Consider the following 25,773-nt stretch of genomic DNA (forward strand, 5'->3'; position numbering starts at 1 on the left):
GCTAATATGGCATTAATAGTGGCTGCAGCAGCTATGGAACATACTTGATCATTTACACTAGATTCAATCATAAATATGACTTCTACTTGACTTATTATACTTAAGTAATAACTCCTAATTAAATACAGAGTGCCTATAGATATTGTCGTAGTAGCAGCAAATGTATGTGCACTTGTCATTGTGATAGTTGCAATCCCCAACTTTTACAGCAGCACAGTCATTATGCAGATGAGGACAAAGATCTGCCCCAATGGGCATATGGTTTCTATACGGCAGAGTGGTGCTGCTGTGGCAATGAGATGACTAAGCAAAGGCCCTGTGCCTGTGGCAGTGCAGACATGTTCCACTCTGTCAGACCTCAGCACAGCGCCACATTCACACGGTCCCCAACTCAAAACCAGTGGGAACGACAGGGGCTACAACTCCACAGCCAATCACACACAGCCACTACAGCAGCCACATACTGCAAATCTGAGCATGGGTTATCTACCGCATCCTAAAAGACAGAGATGTCCTGAGTAAGTAATAACACACTTCGAACATATATGGACAGCGTCGCTGTCCATATAAGTTCTTCAGTAACCAAATGTGCTTTTCCTGTAGAGGGTATGCCATTCTTTTTGTGTCTTGCTTGGCCTGGAATGTTCTATGGTATGGCATTTAACTTAAGCATTTCCATGGAGAAAAGCCTATTGTGCAACTGTTAAGAGGTCAGGCCATAAGATTAGAAGGTAAGTAGGGTTGGGTCTGGTTAGTACTTCTTAGATTATAGACTGCAGCAGGTGACAGTGAGATGACATGAGACTGTAGTGCAAATAGACTGTAGTGTTATCGTGTCGTTGGGCAAGAGACTTCACAAACCTTGCCTAGGATGAATGTGGTGTGTGAGTGAAGCAATTGTGCATGAACCCCGCTTCTGACAATCTACCCCAGGGCAGCTGTGCCCTGGACAGCTACCACCACAGAGAATGGAATAAATGAAATATGCACAAAATTGTAAGGCAACCTGTAAGTGTAAGTGCCTGAAAAAACAATAGAAGACCATGCACACATTTATTACTAATAATATTATACATGAGGCACCTCACAGAAAGTATTTGTGAAAAAAATTAATTAAAACTGGATACTAGTTTAAGTAAAAATAGAAGAGCTAGATGAGACATTTCTATAGCTAAAATAAGTGATTCCTTTATTTATTTATATATTTTTTTACCATAAGAGACACTGGGTCTTATTGCAGGTATTTCCCCCAAAACAGTGAATATTTAACTACTAAGCAGTCTGTTAAACCAACCATAATCATTCTCAGTGCGTGTGGTCTGAGAGCCAAGAGTTATCCTATGTTTTAAGTCTTCACCACCACCTACTGGTTCCCCATTGCAAATGTATTTAGTGTTATCAAAATCTCATTAAACTACAATAAAGACAATACATAAGTATTTGTGTTTTCCTATTTGGGTGTTCCTTCGTTGCATTTTATCTCAGTCTTGTGTTTATTGTCTTCTTGTGTTCTTCTGTACATCAACATGTACGCTGTGTGTCTGCAAAAATGAAAGTTGTAAGCCAGTTGAAACAAGGAGTCTAAATATGGTATGGTTTTGAGGTACTAAGATCAAAGAAAAGAATACAATGGCAAAGAATCACAAATTACTATGGTAAGGTAAAAGGAGTGCTTCCTCTGACTTCAAATCAAATGTTTTGGGAGGCTTCACGGTAAGATCACGGTCACCTCTTCGCTTTCATTTAAACCAAAATAAATATATCAGCGTATTGAGAATTAATGCTTCCCATGATGTCAGGCATTTTGGGCTGTGACTATTTTAATAAAAATCTTTCCTTTCATTCTCAGAGCAAGTGAAGGCCAGTTTAAGCAAGTTTTAATGAGAGTCATGCATTTTACTCTGCTAATTGCTGAAGGCACGGCTGCTGCATTCCTCATTGGTTCAAGGTGAGAGATTGAATCAGATGGAAACACAAACACAAAGATCAATGGCATTTTGTTTAGGCCTTATTTTTGTCTTAAATGTCTCTATTTACTTTCAGGGCTGCCAACCCAGTTAGGCTGAATATAAAACAATTTTGAACAATAACGTTGTATGCCTCAATAATTTCATAGCCCAAATGATATAAAGCATCATTACCAAACACTAAATGTGAATATTATAACTTTTCATGTGTATGTTTAGACCAGCGCTGCTTAAATTACCTGTGCTCTCCTCCATAGGATGTCTGTACCTTGTTCCACGAAACCTTTATTGATATCGCAAAAATGTAAGATGAAAAAATGACAAATTGTAAAGAACTTTATGAAATATATTACAAAAATTAAATTATTGTGGGCAAAATGTTAGGCTACCTGGTGAGTGTGGCTGTCATCAGCGAAGTACCAGCTCTGGGTGTCTCTATGACGAACATAAGCCGTGTAGTGACCAAAACCTGCAGACCCTGAATGCACCACTACTGCATATAGAGTGTACTTGCAGGGCTGCTAGAAGTTAATTGATGAAGTTAAATACAACAATATTGCAGATGAACACACAAATATGCCCAAAATATATGGCCGTAGTACCTGATTGAAGTCTTTGGAGAAAGCATGGGGTACTGTAGTAGATAAGTCAAACGTTTCAGGAAAAGTCACCTCATAACCAAGTTTCTGTGTAAATCTGCCATTATTACGGTAACGCTTGAGCTGTATGCACAGTATTGGTGGCAGGGAAAGCAGTTGAACACCCTGCAGATGAAATATAGTGTACTGATTTACATTCGCAGTAGCCCAAATGCTACTACTACATACTATACGTACTTGCTTGGAAGGGGTCTTGACTGCGCATTGAACACAGAAGCAGCAGTTTATGCCTCTGAGTTCATGTTCCTCAAAGAATGATGTTAAACACTGCTCCTGTGACAGCAATTTTGTTGTCAGTTTTAACATTGTAATATTAAAGAATAAAAACATACTCTTTTAAACGTGTCCCAATTACAGTAGAGAGAATATTATACCAGTGATGTGTGGTCCTCTTTCACATGCAGGGGCAGGGTGAGCAGGTAGTTTTCTTTGGTTTGGATTGAGTCACACTGCAGACACTGGACATGGGTCTCCACTGATATTTTATATAAAGTCTGGATCTGTTCAGCCTGTAATAAAAACAAGATTAATATATTCTGTAATACATAAATGAACAGTATGAAATAAAGTAACTAACCAGGATTTTGTCATCTGTTTGTTTTTGAATTAAGTTGAGGATGAACAGGAAAACCTCATCTGCATCATGTTGTATATGAACTGTATAAACATAAACTGTCAAAATAGGACCGAAACATTCATCACACTGAGTATGTGGCTCTTACGTTGAACTCCGTTTTGGTCCAGACAGTGCAGGAAATCTCGATGTGAAACATGCTCCGCACTTTGCATAGCAACAAGAAACTTTTTCAGTTCAAGAGGTACATTACAGCCATCATTTCCTTTCAAATGAGCTGTATCCCACCTGTGAGAATAGAGATTAGTGGGCTATATAACTAAAAGTATGCTGAAAATGATGCTGTCACTTTATAGGCTATAGCACCACATTTTGTCAATGTGATGAGCTTACCTGTCAAGCAGCTCCACTAGTTCCCAAGTGGCAGAGAGAGTCTGTAGTAATGTGTTCACACAACAGGACAGACAGTAGTTTGGCAGGCCCCGTATTCCTGAAAGACATCAGTGGAAACATTAGGGACACCATGAACATTGTTATAATGGCTAATCAAAATAAACATGAACAGGAGATGTTACGTAACAGCTTTTAAACATCTTACAATCAGCGGTCTGTATACTCACACAATCAGACACGCACTCACCTAAGAAACTCCTCGAATAGAAATTACGACAAAGAAATCTCGCAGCCATCGCAGCTGTAGCGCAGATCTGACGTCTTCATAACGCACCAAAAGTCTGCGCTGTTGAGTTACAAAGTTTCAGTTTCGTTTCAATCTTCTTGGGAATCGATACTTGAGGAATCCGAAAGTTAACTTTTTGTATTGGCATGAAAATAATGATATTGATCTAATAAGAGTTTCAAGATTCTAAAATAAAAGTAAGTTGTTTTTTTTCTCTCATTATGGTTCATTATTGCACTGAATAACTTGCTTCCTTAAACTGAGCGGGCTTGCATCTCCACAAACCTGGTTCTAATTTGTTCTGGAGGATGGTCTCCTACTTGTTTCTAAGGAAAAGTTTTCTTTGGCTATAATCTTCATGGAAAATGTTCCGAAGTATGCATTTAACTTTCTATTTCCACAGAATGATGCATGTGATGGGCCACAACCATAAAATTTCATACTTCACTTTTAAATTGAGACATATTTTGATGTAGGATTATATATATTTTTAATGGAATTAGTATATTAGTGAGAATAGGATGTTATTAGGTGAAGGTCTACAATTCAATCCATTCCTTCCCACTCTGATTCACAACCTAATTCAAATCATGTCAAACTACATTTAAGACATAAACATATTAATTGTAAAAAATCTTTAAAATATTTTATTATTTCGTAACACGATGATACGGTCCAAACAAAGCAGTCCACATCTGTCTGATCAGTTGATGAAGTTTTGAAATCCACATAAATGAAGATGGGAGAGCTGAAAGCAAAATGAAAGATTAACACACTCTGTCTCTGTTATTCACTTAAAGTATTTTATAATAGCTGTGAAACCATCTGACCTGGATCCATCCGAATGAAAAGCATATAAAGAAGAACAGCAAACACCAAGGCTTTGTAGAGATGGGAAGTGCCAGAAAATGGCCCCAACAATTTTTTGCACAAATGTTTTATTATGGCTCCAAGTCTGTGCAGTATTGCCCCTGTAAAACACAGCAATGTAAATAAGATAGCAGCATGAATTTACTATGCTTTTTATGTGTCATTGCAACACCTTGAGGCTTGGGTCTAAGAAGACACGTTGTGGAGCCACTCGAAGGTTTTTGTGCAGGATTATTTTGAAGTTCTTTTTCTTCTACAATATCGAGGGCTGTGTGTCTTTGCTCCTCTGTTAATGTACAGCTCCCCACTCTTCCTTGAATCAGTTCTCGGGCCTCCTCCAAGTGTCCAAGGGGTATGAGAATGTGTAACAGATACAGTTCCATGACTGTTGCAAACCCAGAAGTCCTGTTGTTTTCTACGCAGTGTAACCAAACACTGGTTACATCCATCATCACAGCCGCCTCTCCAACTTTGGAATAGAGTAGTATGCTGCAAAAGAGAAAACTATTAGATATATTCTCCTAATTCACACAGCATTGGTAATCTAATTGTCTATTATAATTATGAGTGCATGATACGTGTTATGTATTATAACAAAACAAAAAAAATCCAGTTAAGCAAGATCAAATCAGTGTCAATAACTGTTGTTTAAAGTAAGTCCTCAAAGATGTTATTTGTTTCTTTAGTTGAATTAGAATAGAACAGAATTGGTGTTTTAGCCGTATGAAGCCTATAGCCTACAGGTCAAAGTGATAATAAAGTAAAATGCCGTGTTTCCGTACCACATCTGAATAATTTTAGCTGGTATTTTCTCCTGGTAATCATACTGTTGAAGAACCCAGGGGAGAGCACGACGCCATTCATTTAATTCAGCCAGTGCCTGTATCCCCAAGATGCAAAAGCCAGTCTTAATGTCTTCAGACCTAGAAAGACAATCATCATATAAAAGATCTCACCCAGACTAGAATACACCAGCAAACAAAACATTAATATTTCACGAATTTACATTTCATCCTCGTGTTCACCGTTGGTCAAGGTTTGCAAAGCTCTATCACAAGATTCAAAAACAGTCTCAAAATCTTTGTTCAGAATAAACTGCTCTGCAACTGACTCCAACAAACTGAGCATTACATTCATAGTTGAAGACTGAGAGGTGCTAATAGCAGACCCCGATGCTAAATTGCTATTAGGCGAGATATTCATAGTTTACAGCCAAAAGCTTCACGTTCGCAAATTTGTGTTTACATCGCACTTCCTGGAATAAAAAAACGTGAGCCAATCAGAGTTCACGTTACCGACACTTTGACTTTAACCAATCAGGTCGCGTTTTATTGGCGTACATTTTTCCTCACTTGTAAACACGTGCAGAATCCGCTGTCGCCACTGCTTCTACCGTAGATCATCTAAACTCTTAATCACACATTGTAAGTACTTGCACTGCAGTCAGTACTATTAATGTGAAATTTACAGTATTGATGTTTGATCTGGTGTTATCCGTGAACTGGAATTGTACCTTGGTTTTAGCATGCTTGCTAACTTGCCTTGAGTAAAGTTCAGGTAGTGAAAAAGCATTTGACTCTTAAAGTTGTTATTGCATTAAATTTAAAATTATTTGTGTGTACTTTTAAGACTAATGAGCTAAGTTGGTGTTGCGCTCTTATTCATTATATCACAGAAAACCCTTAAGATGGCCAAAAGCCTCCGAAGCAAATGGAAGAGAAAAATGCGGGCAGAGAAAAGGAAGAAAAATGCCCCCAAAGAATTGGCTCGTCTGAAGAAGGCGCTTGGTACAGACGTGAAAGGAGAGGCTGTCATGACAGACATACAGGAGATAGCCACTGTGGTACCAGCTGACAAAATAAAGAAACAAACAGACGTGGAAATGACAGAAGGTACAGGAGATGGTAAGTAAAACATGAGCAACTGTAGTTCCTTAGCGCTGATGCAAATTAATCATTATTGACTTTTTGCTTAGGTGAGAAAATGGATATGGACAGCAAGCGCAGTAAGAAAACTATGCTTAATGAACATGGACAGTATCCTGCATGGATGAGTCAACGTCAAGCCAAAAAAATGAAAGGCAAACGGACGGCTAAGAAAGGCGGCTCTGGCAAAAAGAAAAAGGGTATTGCTTGGTAACATTCCTAAGCAGAGACTTATTTTGCCCATAATTTCATCAACATCATTCTCAGTGGATCTTAAAAGGAACTGCATCCCATATGGCTTGCTTGATCAAATTGTGTTTTAGAAAAACCTTGCTATACCGAAACCTCGTATGATAAACAAAGAGTTTTCTGTGCAATAGACGTGAAGAATAGGCTCCCTTCTCCTGATAGATACTCCTGATCACGATCGTAGCTTAAGATCTGAGGGGTTTCCCTAGCGGCATTGGATCAGATGCATTGGGCAATTTTCACTATGTGGACATTGCCGTATTAAATAAAAAAGTGAAAATGTAGAACAAGCTTAACACCAGACTTAATTATACCACTTGATGATAAAGCAGTTGAATATTTATTCAAAAATATTCAGTACAAAATTACAAGTTGATCATCACTGGATTAATTCCACATAAGCAGCTGGGAACAGACCGATGCGCCCATGGCAGTGTCCTTTCCACCAGCCCTCATCGATCATCTCCACATTTGTGATAATGTCCTCCGGGTTGAAAGAAATCTCGTCATCAGCCTCTGTGGCATAAATCAAGCAACAGCTATGAAATTTTGTACAAAGAAATCACTGGCAATTAAGAATCCTGTACCTCCTTGATAATCATAAATGGCTTTTGCTTTCAGGCCATGTGTCAGGTCTTCATAATCATTTTCATCCTCTGCTGAATGTGACAGTCCAAATAAATACATGTTATATATATATACGTATTCACTCTAACCTTAAACAAACCTGTGAGTTGAGATGAAGGTGGTGGTGGCTCGGATAGATCCTCGTACTCCCCTTCGTCCTCTGCTTCATCCAATGCTGACCTCGGGGGAAGTGAAGGAGCATTTTCATCTAGGAAATCCTCTCCATGTGGAGGAAGCGCTGGAGGCTCTTCATAAAGCACCTCCTCCTGCATACAAGCTCAAAACTATAATTCCAGGAAAGGTCGAGGCAGATTCTGATCCCACTCATAGGGTCAATAAAGCACAATTCAAGTTCATTTCAATTTGTTACCTCTGGCTCTTCCTGTATCTCTATGTCGTGGGTGTGGTGGTCGTCGTCGTCTTCTTTGGCATACACAGCTGAAGCTTGTGGAGGAAGAGATTTCTCCTCTATGCTTATTTCCTGAAACAAGCAACAAGTTTTTATCCTTACTGCATTTAGATTTTGTGGCTCATAGATTGGATAGTAAAGTTGGGTAGAGGTCAAGGAGAGACATTTGACCAGTAGTCAATATTGGGAACCAATGTCACGACACCAAGGTATTTTGGCCCAAAGTTTAAACAACACAGGTAGTTTGGGCTAGGTTTGGGCCAGTAAATCTTTACTTATTTATTCTTGTAGTTGTATTAATGACAGCACTATAAGGTCCAGGTGAATTACCTGCAGACGCTGTTGGGCCTCCTCCCTCTCTCTGGCTTCTCGCGCTTGCCTCCTTGCTCGTTCTTCCTCAGCTTTCTTTCTGTTTTCTTCATCGGATGCTTTGGCCATGCTCTCAAAACGTGCCTTAAGTTTACCCGCACCAACACTCGCTGAATCATACACAACATGGCATTAATATTGCATAAAGTATTTCTGACAAAAAGGACAAAATATCTAAGTGTCTATTTACATGTTTCCACAGGCACTGTCTTCTCATAAGCAGAAGTAGGAGAGTCAATATCTGTGTAGCCAGTTGCGCTCTGAAGTACATATGATAGTTATATGATTTATTATATAAAATATACATTCAGTGCATTTTAAAATATTAATGTAGTGATGTGTTGAAGATGCTGACTTTATCCATGCGGTCTGCTTGTACTCCATATCGACCTCCAAATCCCGCTGAATAATCTGGAAAAGTGAAATCAATGAATAGCAAATTAAGGCTCGTGTACCTGTGCCCTCTAAAAGTAGCCATTTATCCTACCTTTTTGTGATTGATGCTTTTCGGTTTCAGCCTTATAATCAAACCCCAAGGCAGATTTGTCTACTTTTTCCTTCTCGATTCCAAATCTTCCGCCAAACCCCTTTGAATAATCTGGTGAAAACAGTAAGAAATCATAGCCAACAGAAGGACTCTGATTTCTTAACTACCATATTTACCTTTTTGTGATTGATGCTTCTCTGTATCTCCTTTGTAGTCATATCCAAGGGCAGCCTTATCCACTTTATCCTTCTCCACACCAAATTTCCCTCCAAAGCCTTTAGCATAATCTGCCATTAGAACAAACATGTAAATATACCCATTGTTGTTACAGCATTAACTTTTGAAATGGATATTCTTCACCTTTCTGTGACTGATGCTTCTCTGTCTCGCCTTTATAGTCATATCCCAGAGCAGCTTTATCCACTTTGTCTTTTTCTACTCCATATTTCCCCCCGAAACCCTTAGCGTAATCTAAAATGCATTGTTATTATTTCCAGTGATTATAATAATACCGTTTCGTGTTTTGATGATTCAGATACCTTTCTGGGATGCATGTTGTTGCACTTCTCCTTTATATTCAAAACCCAAAGCTGACTAAAGTAAAAAATATAGGTCATTATTTACTATTTGATAATGTATATAAATTGATTTTATTCTGACCTCATCAACACGGTCTCTCTGAACTCCAAATTTCCCACCAAATCCTTGTGATGCGTCCTTCTGTGAGGAATGCTGCTGCACATCTGCCACATAGTCGTGTCCCAGAGCGACCTTCATTAAAGCAAATGATAAATTAAATAAAAGTCAAGACAAGAACAAATTATGTTAAGACTGCAGTACAAGCCTTGTCCATTCGATCTTTTTCCACCCCAAATTTGCCTCCATAACCGTAGGAGGCTTTGGGAATGTGTTCTTTCTGCTTCACCCGTTCATGCTCCACCACCACTTTCTGTCTGAGGTCTGCAACACTGTCAATACATGTTTAAAAGTTGTATAATAGGAGCCTATGAACATTTAGGCCCTGCTAATTCTTATATAATAAAGCTGTGTGTGCACATCAGGTTTCAAAACCTGATGATGGCATGATGACGTGGCATAATAAAATAAAATTAAAGCCATTTAATAGAACCTTACTATGTTTGCACCCCTTTGAAACTTGAATGCACCCTCAGTCACTTTGGTGTATGGAATGGTGAATGGAAATACCTATTATGATGCCATATGTAAAACTATAAACTTCACCAAAACTGTCAAACTATGGAAAAAGCAAGGTGTTTTGAAAAGATAACTGTGTGAGATTTTCTTAGAACAGTAATTCAGACATTAATGCAGTAACAATATTTTTGTAGTTAATACTTGCATCAAAAGACGGAGTGTGTGAAGGATAACGGTTTAATTGGCACATGCTAGAAGATCTGTGAAGTTTAATTTCTTTCTCTGTTCTGCCAGTACTTTAAATACATTTAGTGGGCCTACAGATATGAGTGATGTCGCATAGTTCTGTAGTTTCCTTATTAGGGCAGATTTGTTGACTTACTTCTGCTCTCTTCACTTCCTCTTCCTATTGCAGTACATTACCACAATGGCCTATATATATTCTACCTTATGATATATTTTAACAATAGCCCCTCACCTTATGTGCTCTTTACGCCCTGAACCTTCGATGGTCTTTGCTCCCCATCTCTGCTCCTGCTCTGTAATGTCATTCTACAAAAACAAGGTACACAAGGTAAACAAGAGTATCAATGTTCAATCCAAAGTACAACATTTATTTTAAAGTTACCTCAAAATCAGGGTCCGTCTCCCAATCATCTCCATCCCCTGTGGTCTCCTTTTCTTTCACATCATGGCCTACTAATGATTTCCACATTTCTAAAAGAAACAGATCATCACACAAAGTAGGCAAACCACACTTGTGCCTTATGCACTCACTGTTACATTTGAATTACACTTTCATGAAAACAAAAATACAAGTCTGCAACATTTCCTTTTAGCACTCATTGTTTTCACTGTAATTATACTTTCATTTTTTATGCTTTTTTAAGTTCTACAGGCCTAATATTGCTGCGTAAACCCTACGAAAAACCTACCACAAGTCTGCTGGACACCACTTTCGATGACAATTAAGATAAATGAGTTGTGTCAATTCAACAAAACACCGAACCATAACCTACCTTTAAACTGTCAGCAAGCCAGGAGGTGTCTGAGATCAATCACTTTGTCAAATCTAGTCAAGCTTTTACTATTTGTGATGGGCGGTGTGATGGGGCGCGCAGTCTGACACGGTTACGCACGAAGTAATTCATTCACGTGTCATTACTCACCTTCGACACATGGGGTCAGAAGCGTTCTCCAAATTTGTAGGCCTACTAGTAAAATTGGCAGATATTTTAAAAACGAAATTAAGACAAGAGAGCCAGACTATATTCTTTAACACATAAAAATACCCTTTATTGGTTTTAACGGCAGCAGTATTTTAATAAAATCATACCAGAATGTTTATGGGTTATTTAATTCATCTGTTGGATGTTTACAAGCTAGTTAATACACAGGAATGCCCAGTAATTACACAATTAATTAATAGTACAACAAACCCATTACTGTAAAAGTTAATTTGAATAACCATTTAAGCACGGTTATGTCTGGTTTCATACAGCCCTTTGATAGTTGCAATGTACAGTAAAAATGTATTTGGGAAGAATCATTAATTATCACTACTTCAGTCTCTCACATTTGAGCCAAACAAACTACATCAGTGTAGTCCTTACAAAATTGGTCCAATAAAACAATGATTGCTGGAAATACTTTGTAATCTATCTACTATAACATTATATGAGCAGTGTTCCCTGGTAAAATGCTGCCTTAATTGGAAAGTATAAAGTAACTTAAAAAGAATGTCATTGCACTGTGCTCCATTCTTTGTGCATAAAATGAGCAAAAGAGAAAGAGACCGGACGAGAAAAACATGTCCCAAACCCTTAAGTCATTAACATAAAGTGACCCTTTTATATCAAGTGTTAAGGTTTAAAAGGCACAGGAACACTCCTATAGCCACAATACTTCTCTCAATATCTACACATTCCTTTCAAGTTGAAGGAAAATTTACAACTTAGTCCCTTTCTGACTCCCGCTTACCTTAAAAATGTATCACAGCTGTTAAGAGAAATTAAGTTAAAAATCAAATGACAAATCAAATTCATACTAAACATCTACAGCATAAACTTTGGCTACAGGTAAAATTAGATTTCAAAGTGCAACATTTGTGTGAAAAAAAAAAAAAAAATATGACTTATGTTTTGACATAATCCCTGTGGCCCAACTGTCCCCTCAGTGAAAAGGCTTTTAGAGGTATCCCCCGAGGCAGAGTAACAGCAGGACATGCACCGTGAGCAGGTAGAGGCTGAACAGAAGAGGGGTGCGCTGTCGAGAGCAAAATGCCACTCTTAGCATGCGCAGCAGGCCTGGGCCAACTCTCCGTGTCTGCAGAAAGGAACAACACATGATATGAACAACACACGGGCCATAAGTCTTCATAAAGGCAGAGGTTGTAACGACAAATGAATGGCTTCACTTACTCGTGTGACAGCTCCTTCTGGTGGTTCAATAAAGACTGTAGTTTCAGAGGGATCGTCTTCCAGTGCCAAGTTCCATTTAGCTTGACTGTGACAAAAATATTATATATATTATATATATTTCATCTACATGATAATCATGCAGATGAAAGAGTGCATTCAACAAATAGTACTCAGTTGCAATTAGAGTGTGTATATATACACGCACACACACATATATATATATATATATATATATATATGTGTGTGTGTGTGTGTGGGTGTGTGGGGGTGTGTGTGTGTGTATACATACATACAGAAAATTTGGAGTTCTTACCGACTCAGACGATCTTGTGTGGCCTGCAACTGCTCCTCAGCAGCTATCCTTTGCTGAGTCTCTCGATCTAATCTGATGTGAAATTTTACAGTTGGCTTTAAAGAGTAAGATGTTTAAATTTAAATCTTGTAGACAGTTTTGTTTGAGTAGTACCTCCGCTGCAGCTTCTTGACCTCTTCCAGATTGGCGTGGGCCTCTATAGCAGAGGATTTCTGTTGTGGGGCCCCAGGAGCACCATCCTCTGCTCCCTATCACAATTATACCAATAACACTATCATAATAACATAACCATGTTTTAAATGTAGAATATACACTCTAGAGGAACAACAGGTTAACCATACCTGTCTTTGATAGTGTTCTTCTTGGATTTGTGGTTTCCTGTGTTGAACTTCCTCTAGCATAACAGCAAGATGGCGCAGTTGTTGGTCTCTTTCTGAGAGCGTGGCAAGAGTCTGCTGCTTTAGCTGCTCGGCTTGAGTCATCATATCCAACCGTTCCATACTGAGAAAATTAAATACACAAATAATTACTTTTTGCCTTGGTTCAATACAAGATAACAGGTATAATCATTCAAACGTACTGTAGTGCATCGATTTCCTGCTTGCCCACTTTGACAGCATTTTCCAGCTCCTTAATGACTCCTAGCAGATCTTTGTTCCTCTCCTTCTCCTCAAAAAGCTCCTGACTGACTTTAATCAGCTCTCCTGCACCCAGCCGGGATAGCTCTGACTTTTGCTTTTTGAGCTCTGAGGATTGTGATTCAAGTTGCTCCAGCTGAGGAGAAACACTCATTTAAATTGGGTATTAGCAAAGGCTAATGGCAAAATATTCAATACAAATTTAAAGTTTAAAAAAAAATATAAGATATAAGTATTAAAACTGTGCATGGTATATCAACACTGTAACTCACCAATCGTTCCCTGTCATTCTGCAGGGCCTGCAGAGCATTTTTCAGACCCCAGACTTCCCCAGTAGATCCAGTGGAGTTGGTTAATCCACTTTGTGCTGCGTGGCTGCCTGCTCTGCTGAGCTCTTCCACTTTCAGACTCAGTTCCTGTGCCTTATTTAGAGCCTGGTCTCTGCTGTCTTGAAGCGAGGCCATGGCTTTTGCAAAGGACTGTTTCTCTGCTGTCAGCTGTGTGGTGACTTCTTTCTCCTCCAGTAGCTTCTGTTCAACAGCCAGTAGGTCCCGTGCCAGCTCTGCGACTCTTTCCTGTGCACTCTCAGATTCTGTGCGCATCACACCTTCCTCCCATTTTAGCTCTGCAAGCTCTTTGCTCTTGATCTCCTGTGCTTCCCTCTCTGTGAACAGAGTATCCTCCAGGTCTTTCACCTGTTTTCTTGCAGCTTGTAGCTGCTCCCTGAGCTTCTCCACCTCCGCTCCTGGAGCATCCACCACCTGAAAAGGTGTTTTGGTCTCAGCAGCCTGACTAAGACTCTCCTTCTCCAGTCTAACGTGCCTGTCTGTGTCCCTGGCCACACTCAGACTCCTCAGTTGGTTCTCCATTTCTTTATGCTCCTTCTCAAGAGTAGCTATGCGCTGGCGTTGGGCTGCTAAAAGCTGTTTGTGCTGAGACTCTTTCATGCTTAGGACTTGGTTGAGCTCTTCTCTGTATCCATGAAGCTGTGCTGCCAGCTTGGCTTTTTCAGCATACAGGTCATCCCTCTGTACCAGCAGAGAGCGCAGCTCTTCTTTCAGGCTGTTGTTTTCACCTGCAGCCTCCTGGATCAGACCATCCTTTTCCATCATCACCTGTAATATGAAGTCAACAATAAATGTGCAAAATACTGTTTATTGAATGATGCGTATGTTATCAATTATAATGTTCCATTACCTGAAGATGTTTTTCTTCCAGCTGCTTGTACATATTAAGGACTCTGTCTCTGTCATCCTGCAGAGATCCCATTGCCTTTGTAAATGAATCTAGTCTTGTTTTACTCTGATTACTTTCTGCCTCTGCTTTTCGCAGTTTGTCTTCAAGCTCCTGCAGTTCAACTCTTCTTTGCTCCAGCTCCTTCTCAGCTTCCTGTGCTCTACCTTCAGCCTCCTTTCTGGCCTCCTCTGCAGCCTATGATGAAAACATGAAACATTATATAATAAAGAGGTTATTCATACTGTACATTAAACTCAGAATGAAATTATATACCTGAGCGACCGCTTGCTCTTTCTCGCCCAACATCTCGACCTCTTTTCTTTCCTTCTCGTTTAACTCTATCTGCAGATATTCAGTCAGGGCCTTGGAGGAGCGCAGATCCGCCTCTAGTTGTTCCACATTCAGACAGAGACGCCTCTCTTCAGTTTCTCTTTCTCTCAGCTCAGCTCGGGCCTGATCAGCTTCAGCCTGTAAACGGCCTACTGCCTCCTCCAGAGCTCTCGTCCTCTGATGCAAACTCTCCACTTCCTTTTGAAGACTGAGGGCTTCGTTCTGTGCAGCCTGCAGAGCAGCAGTGGTCTCCTCCAGCCGGCTCATCTCCTTTTCAAGAGACTCTTCACTGGCTTTGAATTTGTTATTAATTTCTTCAAATTTCTGCTGCCATTCTTTGCCAGCTTTTTCCAAACTAAAAATAAATATATTAATTATCTTTACATTATATAAACTCAATTTGAGAAGACACTAACCTACATGAAAAAATAAAAAATAAAGAAAGAAAATGCTTTACCTGTCAATAGAGATTTGAAGGCCTTCTTTCAGGGCAATTTCCTTTTGGAGCTGTTCTGCCAATGCTTTCACACGTGTTTCCGCCTCCCGAACTTCACCCTCTTTACCCTGGAGAGCACTGTTAAAGCGGTTCTCCCACTGACGGGCTTCATCTAAAATACGGTCCCGATCATCCTGCAGTGAAGACATACACCGAGAGAAGGCTGCCAACCTGGCCAGTGACTCGTCCAATTGAGTTTGCAGCTCTTGTGCCCGCCTTTCCGCTGCCTCTGCCTGCTCTCTGGCCTCTACGGTAGCATCCTCCTCTCTCTCCCTCTCTCTAAAGGACTCCTCTAGTCTCAGCTCTATGTCTTTCAGTTCAGCTCCCAGCCTGAACCGTACAGAGTCCAAAGTCTGCTCAGCTTCAGCTTTCAGCTCTACTTCCTTCTGCTGGGCCTTTTGCTCCACAGCCACTTTATCAGCCAAAGCCTTCTTCAGCTGTTCCTGGGCATCATTTAACTGAGACCTACAATCAGACAAGTCTACTTCAGCACTTTTCAAATCCTCCAGACTTTTAGAAATCTCAATTTGAGCCTGCTGCTGTTTCTTTAGCAGCTCATCATGACTCATCTGCAGTGCCTTAGCTTCTCGGCCCAGTTCGCTGATCCTCTCCTGGTACTGAATAGAGTCTTTCTGCAGCTGGCGGACCTCCAGCTGCTTCTCTCGGAGCAGTTCCTCGAGCTGTCGCGAGCGGCTTTGACTTCCCTCTTTGACTCGCTCAGCAGAGCGCAGCTGCCGCTCCAGCTCCCTCTGTTTGCCACACTGTGCCTCGGCCTCCGACCGCTGCCTCTGGGCCTGCTTCATGTCCTCCTCCAGCCTCAAGGCGTGTGCCCGCTCACTGTGGTACTGGGCCTCCAGTTCAGCACGCTCCCGCTCCAGTGTCTCCACTTCACACTGCAGCTCTGCCAGCTGCTGCCGCTGGTCTGTGGCCTCCTGTTGGTAACTGGCAATGCTGCCATTGAGCTGAGCCAGCTGATTCATCAGGCGCTCCTCCAGGTTATCCTTCTCCGTTTCCAGATTTTTAAGGAGCTCTTTAAACTGTGTCTCTCTACTGACACCTTCCTCTGCCAATCTCTTTTCTCTGTCTGTGCTCTGATGAAGTGACTGCTCTAAAGTGGCTTCTGTTGTTTTGAGCTCTTCAATATCTTGTTCAAGAGCAGCTAATTGCCCCCTTAATTCAGCTTCCAGTTGCTGCCATTGAACTCTTTCAGTAACAAAAGCAGCTTCCATTTCTTTCATTTTGTTTTCCATTTGTTCAAGTTCATATTTTTCTTCTGTTGGAGAACTAACATCCATAGCAACTTTGTTAGATGATTCTAAAGTGGTTTCTATGCGTTTCTGGCCCTCAGATGGCTCAGATTTCATCATACTCAGATCTGATGTTTGTGCAGTTACAATCTCCTCTTGAACAGCAGCAGTGCTGAGGGTTGTAGATACACTTTCTTTAGCTTCCCTTTGTGCAATTTCTTCTCTTAATTCATCAATGTGCTGACTTAAAGTGTCTCTCTCATTTCTGGTATCCTCTAATTCAGTTTGTAAAGCTCTTAGATCCTCACATGCTTTTTCAAGCTCAGCTTTAAGGACTCTGTCATTAGGGGACACATTCATGGATTTTTCTTGCTGTTCTCTCAGCCTTTCATTCTCCTCTTCCAATTCCAGTATTTTCTGTTGCTTTGTTTTGGCAAACTTTCTCATTTTGTCTTTCACCGTGTCCACCTCTTTTTGTGCCTCCTCTGCTTGTCTTTGAGCCTCTAGTCGTGATGCTTCATGAGCCCTTACTTTGGATGCTAGCTCCTGTCTCTCCTGTCTGGCAGCTTCCAGGACTTTTCTCACACGCTCTGCTTCATCACTCACATTTTCATAGGACTTGAGCAGAGTCTCATACTCCTCCTTCATGCCTTGTACCTTTTCCTCCCACTCTCTGAAGGTGCGGGCTGCCTCCTCTTTGGCAAGCTCAGCCTCTCTCTGATAATTATCTTTTTCACTTATAATGCCATCCATTACCAGTTTAAGGCTCTCACAAGAAGAGCCTAGACTTTGGTTTTCTAGGAGTAAGCGGTCCACCTCAGTGATCAGTTTATCACGTTCATTTTGGAGCTTCTCCAGCTCTTCTTCTGTTGCACTGATTTTCTCCTTCAGCTCAGTAAGTACCTGCTCCATGGAGGCTAGCTGCTCCTTTACCATCTTGTTTTCTTTGAGCGCCTCTTTACGGCTGATCAGAGCTGCTTGTAGTTTTCTTTGCAGTTGTCTCTTTGTTTCACTGTCTTTTTCTTCCTCGTGCTTCTGAGGGACCTCCACTTCTAACCTCTGTGTTTTTTCTTGCTCTGTCTTCAGTTCTTCCTGTAAAGAGACTATTAGTTCATCTTTATGGGATACAGCCGTCTCCATGGAGTGTATCAAAGTGTTTTGCTCTTGAAGTTGTTGACTGAGTTCCATTATCTCTTGGTTTTTATTGTCAAGAAACATTTTGAAATCAGCGACTTCAGCCTGAAGAGCTGCGATGGAGGAGGCAGACTCCAAAGAGGCAGTTTTGACAGCAGCATCCATTTCAGCCTTTAGACTTTCGGCATAAGACTGAGCTTGTTGGTATTTTTCTCTAAGAACATTCATCTCTTCAGAAACAATATCTATTTGCATTTCTTTTTCTTTTAGTAGCTGCAGATCTTTCGTTACTTCCAACAATTTAGTGTCCTTGAATGACAAAATAGTGTGTGTGTCTGTCAATTTATTTTCTAGTTCTGTGTTAGCCTTTTGTAAAGCATAGATTTCCTCTCTCAGAGCATCCAATGACTCATCCACTTGTACAGAGAAGCCCTGACTCTGCTCTGTCCTACTCTCACCACTAGAGAGCTGCTGGGCTGTATCTGGCTCAGGAGCTGCAAAGTCAACCCAGTCTTCCTGTCCCCAATCATTAGCTGCAGGTTTTTCTGAATTTTTAACCTCCGGTTGTGGCTCTTGACAAGACTGGTTTTCTTGCTCCTTGTTAATTTCCAATTCTCTTAATTTTTGCAGAAGAACTTCATTTTCATCACTCTGCTTTTCAAAACGCCCCATCAGCTCAGAGTAGTCCTCTTTCATTTGCTTTAGTTGTTCACGGTGGTGTCTGTCTTTCTCTTTTGCCTTACGGAGCGTGTCTTTGCGTGATTCTTGGGCTTCTTGAAGTTTCTTCTGAAGCACATCACACTCTCCTTCAAGAGAGGCCACTTGTGATTGTAACGTTGTCATATTCAGATTATCCGTTTGCTGGGAACTTTCATCTTCCTCGCTTAACTTTCTGTTTAGAGCAAGTGTCTCTGCAAGAACCTGGTCCTGTTGGGTTATCTTCTGCGCCAGACTCTCAACCACTTCCTCTTTTTCTTTCAAAGCTTGTTCAAGTTCAGCAAGCTTTGCCTCCATTTTTTCAAACTCTTTATTTCCAGACTTGTCCATTTGCTTTTCTTCCACAACATCCTGGTCAGCAACCTTGTTTTCTTCTAGATTTGCCACTTTTTTCATGAGATCTTTGCGCTGCACAAGAGCCACCTGTAATTTCTTCTTTGTGTTATTAAGTTGAGTTTGCAGCTCCTCTTTTTCTCTTTGTAAAGATGACACAGTTTCTTCATCTGGAGATGTTGGGCCATGACTTTCTTTATCATGCACTATATTTCTAAGCTCCTGTATCTCCTCTTTCAACGTATTAATTTCACTGTCAACCAGTGCTCTCTCTTCTTGTGCCTGAATGAGTTTAGCGGACATACTATCATTGAGCGCTATAATCTCCTCCTCTTTTTCACTCAAGCGTAGATGCAGCTCACTGATTTCAGAGTCATTCTTTAATAGTGATTCATTGTTGTCGTTGTTGCTCTGTGAGGACTCCAAATCCCTAAGTTTCTCTTCGAGCTCAGAGGAGAACTGCTCGCGGTCCTCCAGCTGGACACTAAGCATACGTGCCTGGCTCTGCTGCTCTGTCAACAACTCCAGTGCAGATTCTAGTTCTATTTTCAGAGTATGGATCGTTTCCTCCTTCTCTTTACATTGATTATTTAAAATGTCTATTTGGTCCTCTAAAAGTTGCATTTCAATTTGCTGTTTTTCTTTTATAGAACCATATTCCAGAACAACATTATCCAGCTCTTCTCTGACAGTGTTAAGCTCGTGTTCGAAATGGGATGCCTGAGATTCTGCAGTTTCTTTAGCAACAATAAGCACATCGGTCTCCTCTTTCAAAGCACAGATCTTCCTCTGAGACTCACCAGCCTCCTGCCTAAGCCTCTGCAGTTCTGCCAGTAGCTCGCTGTATCTTTTCTGTAACTCTTCAGCTAAAACCTGAGCAAAGACCTGACCAGACGAGACATTTTGCTCTGAAGATGAAGAAATATCCTGGGTCAGATGAACCTCCACGGTCTCATGAATAATCACTGATGAAGAATCGACTTGAACTGTGGACGACTCCTGCTCCATGCTTGTGGTTTCCCATGACGATTGCAGCTGACTGAACTCCTGTAACACGGACGGCCACTCCGGCCCTCCTTCCTGGTTCACAGCTTCCAGAAGTGTCCAGCTGCTGTGGGCCACCTCCGAGTCGCTGCTTGCCACCATCTCGTCTGAAGAGGCTTTGGACTCCTCTGGGGACTCAGACTGTGTCCCGATCAGCTCTGGACTGCTCTCATTGTCAGCGGACATAGACAGAACAGAAGTGTCCTCAGCCACTAAAGTAGTCTCCTCGTCTTGGGTTTCCTCCAACAGGTCCTGAAGAGCAGCTGAATTGTTTTCATCAGTATGCTTTGGAATTTGAACTTCTGTAACTTCAGCAGATTCATGTTTCTGGGCTAGAGCTTTAAAAGCAGACAGTTCATCATCCTTTTCCATTAGCAGTCTTTCCAGGGCAGCGATGCGCTCTGTACAAATTAAAGGAAATAAAGTAATGTATTTACTATGCATAGTTTAACATTTTAGTTCAATTGTTGATTGATTTGTTATCTTTATGTCTTCTCACTGCCCTATAGTGTGTAGATTTTAAATGTAATACCTCTGTAAGTATCTGCATCTGTGGATCCAGCATGGCCTGATTCAGATATCTGAAAAAACAAACAAAACAAAAATAAAATATAGCCTCATTTTGTTAACAAAATCAAATTGCACTTGGAGGTATGGTCTATAGTTCACACAAAAGCAGATCAGTGCTGAGGGATTAGACACTGTGGCTGTGTGCAGTCTCTGACTACGCTTCAGATGAGTCCTGTCTGAGAACAAGTCTGGGTCTGAGGGACAACTTTAAATCTTTGATGATTTACAAACCAACCTGCCTGTTCATGCATCTAACCTACAGCTGAATATGCTCAGCTAAAACATCAGGACAAAATCCACTGTACTCACTGACCTCTTTAATTTGTTGCTCTAGATGCTGTATTTTGGATGATGCTTCCTCATTCTCTTTAGTGTGTCTGTCCAGTTGCTCTGAAAATAAGAAGATAACCTGTTCATGTAATTACACTCCAATAATGGCATTTTATAGTTACACAAACCCTAACCTTGAAGGATATCAATGTTGTGGGTAAGCTCCAGGCACTTTTTCTCACTATCACTGTGTTTCTGTTTTACCTTTAAGAGCTGAGCTTCAATCGACTGTACAGTCTCCATTAACACAGTAGGGTCAATGCAAACAAGGCCTTCATCTGGAGGTGTAAAACCTCCCGTATCCAGGGACTGTAAATGCCTCCAAACTTCATTCAGTGCTGTACTCTGTTCTTGTAACTGTTCATGCTCTGCTCTAAGTGTAGTCAGTTCATTGTTGAGTTTGTCCACTTCTAACTTCTCTCTCTCTAAAGCAAACACTTTTTCTGCCTCTGCCTCCCTGACTGACTCCAGCTCTCTTTCCACACACTCCATTTCTGCCTGGCTTCTCCCCAGCACCTCCTTGGACTCTCTCAGTTGAGCCAGTTCCTGCTCCAGTTTTACAACCTCAGTCTTTTCCTTTTGTAGAGCTTCTTGACTAACAAGCTCTGCCTCCTTCAATGCTACTACTTCACTCTGGAGCCTGGCCATTTCAGCTTTCTCCACTTCCCAGGAATCTAGGCTGTGTCTCAGGGAGGAGATTTCTGCATGTGCCAGTGTCAACTGCTGCCTCTCCACCTCTCTCAATCTGACCAACTCTGCAAGCTCCTGCTCCATCTGACGGAATTGAACAGTCAAGATCTGGGAAAAAAAAAAAAAATAGCATATGAGGCTATTAGAATTTAAGTAGACATATGTTTTTTCAGGCACCTACTATTAAACTATAACATAAGTAGATGATTTTACATTTTGATCATTGTAAACCACAATATTAATCTAAAACTGCGTAATTAAAAAAAATATTCAAAGTGGAATGTTGAAAAGTAGTTATATGACATTTTAGAAAAATTGAGTGGAGATATGGTGAATATGAATTCAAAACAATACAGGATTACAAAAGGATACAATTCAATCAAAATACAACTTTGAGCTTTAACCATGTTTTACGGTGATCACTTATTAGCATATTCATTTAAGTTGAGTCTGCACAGTATGTCTCTAAAACAACAAATCATATTCAATTATTGTTAAAGAAAAAATATTTTCAAAAATGATAATGATCTTTAATCCAGACACCAATCTGCATGACATCCAGTTAAACAGGAACCACACCTGTTTTTGCTGATCTGCACTATTGAGTTCCTGTTGCAGCATTTCCAACACCTGAGATCGAGAGCTCAACGTCTCCTCCAGCTCCTCACACTTTCGCTGGGCCGTGTGAAGGGCCTGGGGACAGCAGCAACAAAGAGGTCAGACTGACTGTATTGACTGTAGTGAAAGATTAACCTTCAAGAAACCAATGCGCATATAGTCCCTTTTAAAGCTTTATTAATACATTTTCTTGTAATTATATTTGGGGTGTGAAAATGTGACAACAAAATCTCTAATATCTTTTAAAATGAACAATGTGTATCCTTTATGATAGTGTAATCCACTGTTGGACTCAACCAGGGAGTATGATTTTAAAAGAAGGTGAAATTGAGTAGTATCTGAACAGAAATGAGTTATATGTACTAAATTTATATCTTTTAGAATAGTTTTGGAGGATTTACTAATAATTGATAATATACTACAGTACACTATGATTGGGGACTTCAGACAAAAATATTATCAAGGCCAGACATAACTAAAATACAGATTGAAGTAATATTATCCCACACCTGTTGAAGCTCTCCATTACTGTGAGACTCTGATGTGACCCTTAGCAGCTCCTCTTCATGTTTTTGGATCTGTCCTTGAAAACGCACATCTTTTTCACAGACAACAGCCTGCAATACCCGAACCTGGAAAAAAACACATTATTGGCACAGTTTATTCGGGTTAGTTTCTTTAGTTTAGTTATTGGAACTGTATTTCATCACACCTGTTCGGCATGAGCCAACTCCTTTTCTTGTAGAAGCTGCTCTGTGGCCTGCAGTTTGTCTCTGAGATTCTTTTTTTCATCCTCTTCTTGACTCAGTTTAGTCCTGAGCTCCTGCAGTTCCTCCTCTGAAGCCCCACCAGCTCCTGTAAATGAGCTGTCTGGAGTCTGACAAAGAAATAATAATGATCAAAAAATGTTATCCATGGCAAATGTGCTAACAATAAAACCAATACAAAGTAAACTCACTGCTGCGCCTTCATGTCCCTTCAGTTCATTAATCTGTTTGGTGAGAGATGCCATCTTCGCTTTGGCTTGTAGCTTAAGTTTAGTGAAGCGAGCCTCAGCTGCTTCACTTTCACTCTGTGGGGGGAAATAATTGTAAAGTTGAACTTAAATAGGCTTAAACATTTTAAATTTGACAAACATGATTTATCTATACAGCCTTTACTGATAAGAACTGTCATGCTGACTTATTCAAACTTCCAAAAAACATTGAGCATGATGACCAAATTGTGAATGTTTTCAGTTGGTATTTTGGTTCTCAAGCTGATTATCCAATCAGAAAAGCCCAGGTATTTAATAAAACCAAGCCCAGGTGAATGTTACCTTGATCTGTGCATCTTTATTGGCCAGCTCTGTGTCCTTTTGCACCAGTTGAGAGTCCTTATCCCGGATTAGCTCCTTCAGCTGGACAACAAGCTGCTCCAAGTGGGCCAGCCTCTCCATGGCCTCCTCCGGTACTTCTGATTCAGAGACCTGATCATCACTAGCAGGAAGTCTAGGTTCAAGTACTCCCTGGGAAAAAAAGAGGACAAAGAAAAGTCAATGTACATTTTATGCTGTCTGTTCATTGTTACTTAAAGCAGCTTTTTCACAAAGTAAAATTCAAAGTGCAATATGTAACTTTTCCCATGGAGGGACGGCCACCTCCTTCTCTATATGGAGATGTTACTGCCATTAAATGGCATACTGTGGAATGTTCCACTGTATGCTATTATCTCCTTAGAGACAAGCAGTAACCCCTTGAGGGAGAAGTTACTGATAAGATCTGTGAAGAGTGGCAGATCCACACAGAGAAATAATGCATGTTAAGCCCTTATAATGAAAATGCAAGATAATGCAAAGATGCATTTAAACATGGATGACACACACACACACGCAATATATACATACATATGCACATACATACATACATACATATATATGCCATACATACATACATATGCCATACATACATACATACATGAACAATAGTTTTATATAGTAACAAAATGTATAAATAAAAATAAACCTGTGAGTCTCCATCAGTGCCCTCCTCTCCAGAGAGCTCCTGGAGAACAGTTGCCAGTCTGCTGAGCATTGAGGTGGCACTGATAAAAAGGATAAAAATATTATTTAATAACACTTTTACAGTAGATGTATTTATGGCATTGATGTATTTAATAGATATAACTATAATAGCTTACGTAGCCTACAAAAATCAATGCCAATGATATGCTTCTTTATTTTGCTGTCTTATTTCGCATTTTAACCATGTATGAAATAAACTTTAATTTACATAATCAGGTGACACTCTGGTGGTGGACCCATGGGAGGAACCTTCCCATTTCCTCCATGTTGGCGAAATCTGTCGAACTTTACCGAGACAACTACAGACCACTGCGGCTGCGTGGTCCGTTTTATGCACTGCAAAGATTTTAGCAAGCTAACCCAAAAATGGACAGCGATGTTTCATTACAACCCGGGAACAAAGACTTTTAATGCATCAGCCGTGTGTCAAGATACATATAAAAGGTATGAACAACATGCTGGTGGATTACACTGTTTTTTACTCTTGGTATGGTTTCCGAGCTGCACTTGAGTTAGCTGATGCTAACGGAGAGCGTCAATAACAAGTATATAAGAAGCTTTTTAACCCTCCGCCTTGCGTTTTCTTTTCTGGCACAAGACGTCGATGGAGAAGGACTGTGCGTAATAATATGAAACATTAACTTTGACTCACCTGTCCAAGTGCTGCCCACCTAAATGGTTCTGCGTTTATTGGGTTTATTTCCTCGGCTGGTTTTCTCAGAGCATAGCCACATCACCAAACACTCCCGGAAACGAAACTTTCTCTGCGCTCATTGGTCACCCGGAGGAGCTGCGTAAAGAGGGGCCGTCTACAATAACAGCAGAACTATCAAACACAAAAATGTGTTACTGAACGAAAGACTCAAATTTATCTCCTCTCGTAGTGTAAAGAGCACACATGGCTGTGCACGACCCAAGAGTGAACCTTATAGTGAACAGATGGAGGCAGCTGGGGAGGAGCCTGCTGCTGCTCGCCCACTACACCTCTGTGTTCGCGGCCTTCGTGGGCCGCTCTGTGCAGTGGATGGTGGAGGCGCTGCGCTGGATCTGCCTCTTCGCCCGTTACACCACCTCCATGTTTGACTCCATCCACAGCCTCCTGACGTGGGGCCGGAGAAGAAGTGCCCCCGGGGTCAGAGAGGTGTGCCCAGCCCCTGACATGCAGCCAGGGGGATAATGAAGTAAATGTGAGACTTTATATGCTGTTCAACATGAAGGATAACGATGCCTTATGAAGTCGGTTATTATAACACTTGTGTTAGGCCACTATAAGGCCTATTTTTATCTAGTGAAACTCTAATGAAGGTATGGACTCATTGGGCTATAGTTTTGCCAGTTTGAAAACTGACATTTCTATATAGGTGCCATGATACAATAACTGATGCAATGTTTACAGGTCATGCAACCTTAGCCATGCTGCAGTCCACACAAATATTGAAGAAGATGAATTTCTTTCAAAAAGTTACCAAAGTTTTGATTTGTATTTTTATATAACTATGTCCTTACATTTTGTATTGTTTCTTGTGGCAACAGCATGCCACATGAATAAGCTTGAAGAGGAACAAATCACTATATAGATTTTCTTTTACTGTGATATGTCTTTAAAACCCTTTTGCATGTTTATA

The 25,773-nt window shown here is 40.6% G+C and overlaps 5 protein-coding genes across 7 annotated transcripts; 1 reads left to right on the forward strand and 4 right to left on the reverse strand.

Annotated features, from left to right (window-relative positions):
* Window positions 1-1,039: 1,039 nt before the first annotated feature.
* On the reverse strand, window positions 1,040-3,936 carry usp18 (ubiquitin specific peptidase 18). 2 transcript variants are annotated; one of them, XM_033989545.2, is made up of 10 exons: window positions 3,841-3,936; window positions 3,594-3,690; window positions 3,349-3,488; window positions 3,204-3,283; window positions 3,001-3,135; window positions 2,804-2,899; window positions 2,570-2,731; window positions 2,357-2,488; window positions 2,207-2,250; window positions 1,040-1,541 (listed from the first exon to the last, which is right to left on the reverse strand). In XM_033989545.2, the coding sequence occupies exons 1-10, from the start codon at window positions 3,887-3,889 to the stop codon at window positions 1,451-1,453; spliced, it is 1,026 nt and encodes a 341-aa protein (XP_033845436.1). In that variant the 5' UTR covers window positions 3,890-3,936; the 3' UTR covers window positions 1,040-1,450. The 2 variants fall into 2 exon arrangements, with proteins under 2 accessions (XP_033845436.1, XP_033845437.1); XM_033989546.2 differs by having other exon boundaries at window positions 2,357-2,485; window positions 3,841-3,928.
* A 593-nt stretch (window positions 3,937-4,529) lies between these two features.
* On the reverse strand, window positions 4,530-5,968 carry pex26 (peroxisomal biogenesis factor 26). Its single transcript, XM_033989548.2, has 5 exons — window positions 5,756-5,968; window positions 5,532-5,672; window positions 4,922-5,238; window positions 4,710-4,850; window positions 4,530-4,627 (listed from the first exon to the last, which is right to left on the reverse strand). The coding sequence occupies exons 1-5, from the start codon at window positions 5,950-5,952 to the stop codon at window positions 4,530-4,532; spliced, it is 894 nt and encodes a 297-aa protein (XP_033845439.1). The 5' UTR covers window positions 5,953-5,968.
* Window positions 5,969-6,082: 114 nt separating this feature from the next.
* On the forward strand, window positions 6,083-7,620 carry llph (LLP homolog, long-term synaptic facilitation factor). The gene is made up of 3 exons (XM_033989550.2): window positions 6,083-6,173; window positions 6,425-6,653; window positions 6,725-7,620. The coding sequence occupies exons 2-3, from the start codon at window positions 6,437-6,439 to the stop codon at window positions 6,886-6,888; spliced, it is 381 nt and encodes a 126-aa protein (XP_033845441.1). The 5' UTR covers window positions 6,083-6,173; window positions 6,425-6,436; the 3' UTR covers window positions 6,889-7,620.
* hcls1 (hematopoietic cell-specific Lyn substrate 1) lies at window positions 7,228-11,074 on the reverse strand. Of its 2 annotated transcripts, none has more exons than XM_033989544.2 (16): window positions 10,990-11,074; window positions 10,599-10,687; window positions 10,449-10,522; window positions 9,660-9,783; window positions 9,476-9,586; window positions 9,355-9,409; window positions 9,176-9,286; window positions 8,992-9,102; window positions 8,816-8,926; window positions 8,684-8,739; window positions 8,519-8,588; window positions 8,290-8,438; window positions 7,921-8,031; window positions 7,651-7,816; window positions 7,511-7,579; window positions 7,228-7,439 (listed from the first exon to the last, which is right to left on the reverse strand). In XM_033989544.2, the coding sequence occupies exons 2-16, from the start codon at window positions 10,683-10,685 to the stop codon at window positions 7,303-7,305; spliced, it is 1,542 nt and encodes a 513-aa protein (XP_033845435.1). In that variant the 5' UTR covers window positions 10,686-10,687; window positions 10,990-11,074; the 3' UTR covers window positions 7,228-7,302. The 2 variants fall into 2 exon arrangements, with proteins under 2 accessions (XP_033845435.1, XP_033845433.1); XM_033989542.2 differs by having other exon boundaries at window positions 7,511-7,582.
* Window positions 11,075-11,239: 165 nt separating this feature from the next.
* Window positions 11,240-25,101, reverse strand: golgb1 (golgin B1). Its single transcript, XM_033989540.2, has 20 exons — window positions 24,801-25,101; window positions 24,090-24,168; window positions 23,405-23,593; window positions 23,045-23,158; window positions 22,799-22,963; window positions 22,596-22,718; window positions 22,048-22,161; window positions 20,913-21,576; window positions 20,762-20,838; window positions 20,411-20,459; window positions 15,365-20,279; window positions 14,851-15,262; window positions 14,539-14,772; window positions 13,614-14,456; window positions 13,284-13,477; window positions 13,045-13,204; window positions 12,857-12,951; window positions 12,704-12,775; window positions 12,391-12,475; window positions 11,240-12,295 (listed from the first exon to the last, which is right to left on the reverse strand). The coding sequence occupies exons 2-20, from the start codon at window positions 24,156-24,158 to the stop codon at window positions 12,158-12,160; spliced, it is 8,712 nt and encodes a 2,903-aa protein (XP_033845431.2). The 5' UTR covers window positions 24,159-24,168; window positions 24,801-25,101; the 3' UTR covers window positions 11,240-12,157.
* Between the last annotated feature and the right edge of the window lie 672 nt (window positions 25,102-25,773).

This window comes from Periophthalmus magnuspinnatus, chromosome 23 (genome assembly GCF_009829125.3).
Source record: "Periophthalmus magnuspinnatus isolate fPerMag1 chromosome 23, fPerMag1.2.pri, whole genome shotgun sequence".
NCBI lineage: Eukaryota > Metazoa > Chordata > Actinopteri > Gobiiformes > Gobiidae > Periophthalmus > Periophthalmus magnuspinnatus.

What these genes read in the sequence shown, in the direction of transcription:
- usp18 (XM_033989545.2), bottom strand. Translation starts at nt 3,889, where the DNA reads ATGGCTGCGAGATTTCTTTGTCGTAATTTCTATTCGAGGAGTTTCTTA. An exon ending in CTAGTGGAGCTGCTTGACAG is followed by an intron (nt 3,489 to 3,593) that starts GTAAGCTCATCA and finishes CTATTCTCACAG; the next exon opens with GTGGGATACAGCTCATTTGA. An exon ending in TCAAGACCCCTTCCAAGCAA is followed by an intron (nt 2,732 to 2,803) that starts GTACGTATAGTA and finishes TTTCATCTGCAG; the next exon opens with GGTGTTCAACTGCTTTCCCT.
- pex26 (XM_033989548.2), bottom strand. Translation starts at nt 5,952, where the DNA reads ATGAATATCTCGCCTAATAGCAATTTAGCATCGGGGTCTGCTATTAGC. An exon ending in GCTAAAATTATTCAGATGTG is followed by an intron (nt 5,239 to 5,531) that starts GTACGGAAACAC and finishes TCTCTTTTGCAG; the next exon opens with CATACTACTCTATTCCAAAG. An exon ending in TCTTAGACCCAAGCCTCAAG is followed by an intron (nt 4,851 to 4,921) that starts GTGTTGCAATGA and finishes TGTGTTTTACAG; the next exon opens with GGGCAATACTGCACAGACTT.
- llph (XM_033989550.2), top strand. Translation starts at nt 6,437, where the DNA reads ATGGCCAAAAGCCTCCGAAGCAAATGGAAGAGAAAAATGCGGGCAGAG. An exon ending in GACAGAAGGTACAGGAGATG is followed by an intron (nt 6,654 to 6,724) that starts GTAAGTAAAACA and finishes CTTTTTGCTTAG; the next exon opens with GTGAGAAAATGGATATGGAC.
- hcls1 (XM_033989542.2), bottom strand. Translation starts at nt 10,685, where the DNA reads ATGTGGAAATCATTAGTAGGCCATGATGTGAAAGAAAAGGAGACCACA. An exon ending in AGACGGACCCTGATTTTGAG is followed by an intron (nt 10,523 to 10,598) that starts GTAACTTTAAAA and finishes TTGTTTTTGTAG; the next exon opens with AATGACATTACAGAGCAGGA. An exon ending in ACAACATGCATCCCAGAAAG is followed by an intron (nt 9,287 to 9,354) that starts GTATCTGAATCA and finishes AATGCATTTTAG; the next exon opens with ATTACGCTAAGGGTTTCGGG.
- golgb1 (XM_033989540.2), bottom strand. Translation starts at nt 24,158, where the DNA reads ATGCTCAGCAGACTGGCAACTGTTCTCCAGGAGCTCTCTGGAGAGGAG. An exon ending in AGGGACATGAAGGCGCAGCA is followed by an intron (nt 22,964 to 23,044) that starts GTGAGTTTACTT and finishes TTTCTTTGTCAG; the next exon opens with ACTCCAGACAGCTCATTTAC. An exon ending in AAGAGCAAGCGGTCGCTCAG is followed by an intron (nt 14,773 to 14,850) that starts GTATATAATTTC and finishes TTTTCATCATAG; the next exon opens with GCTGCAGAGGAGGCCAGAAA.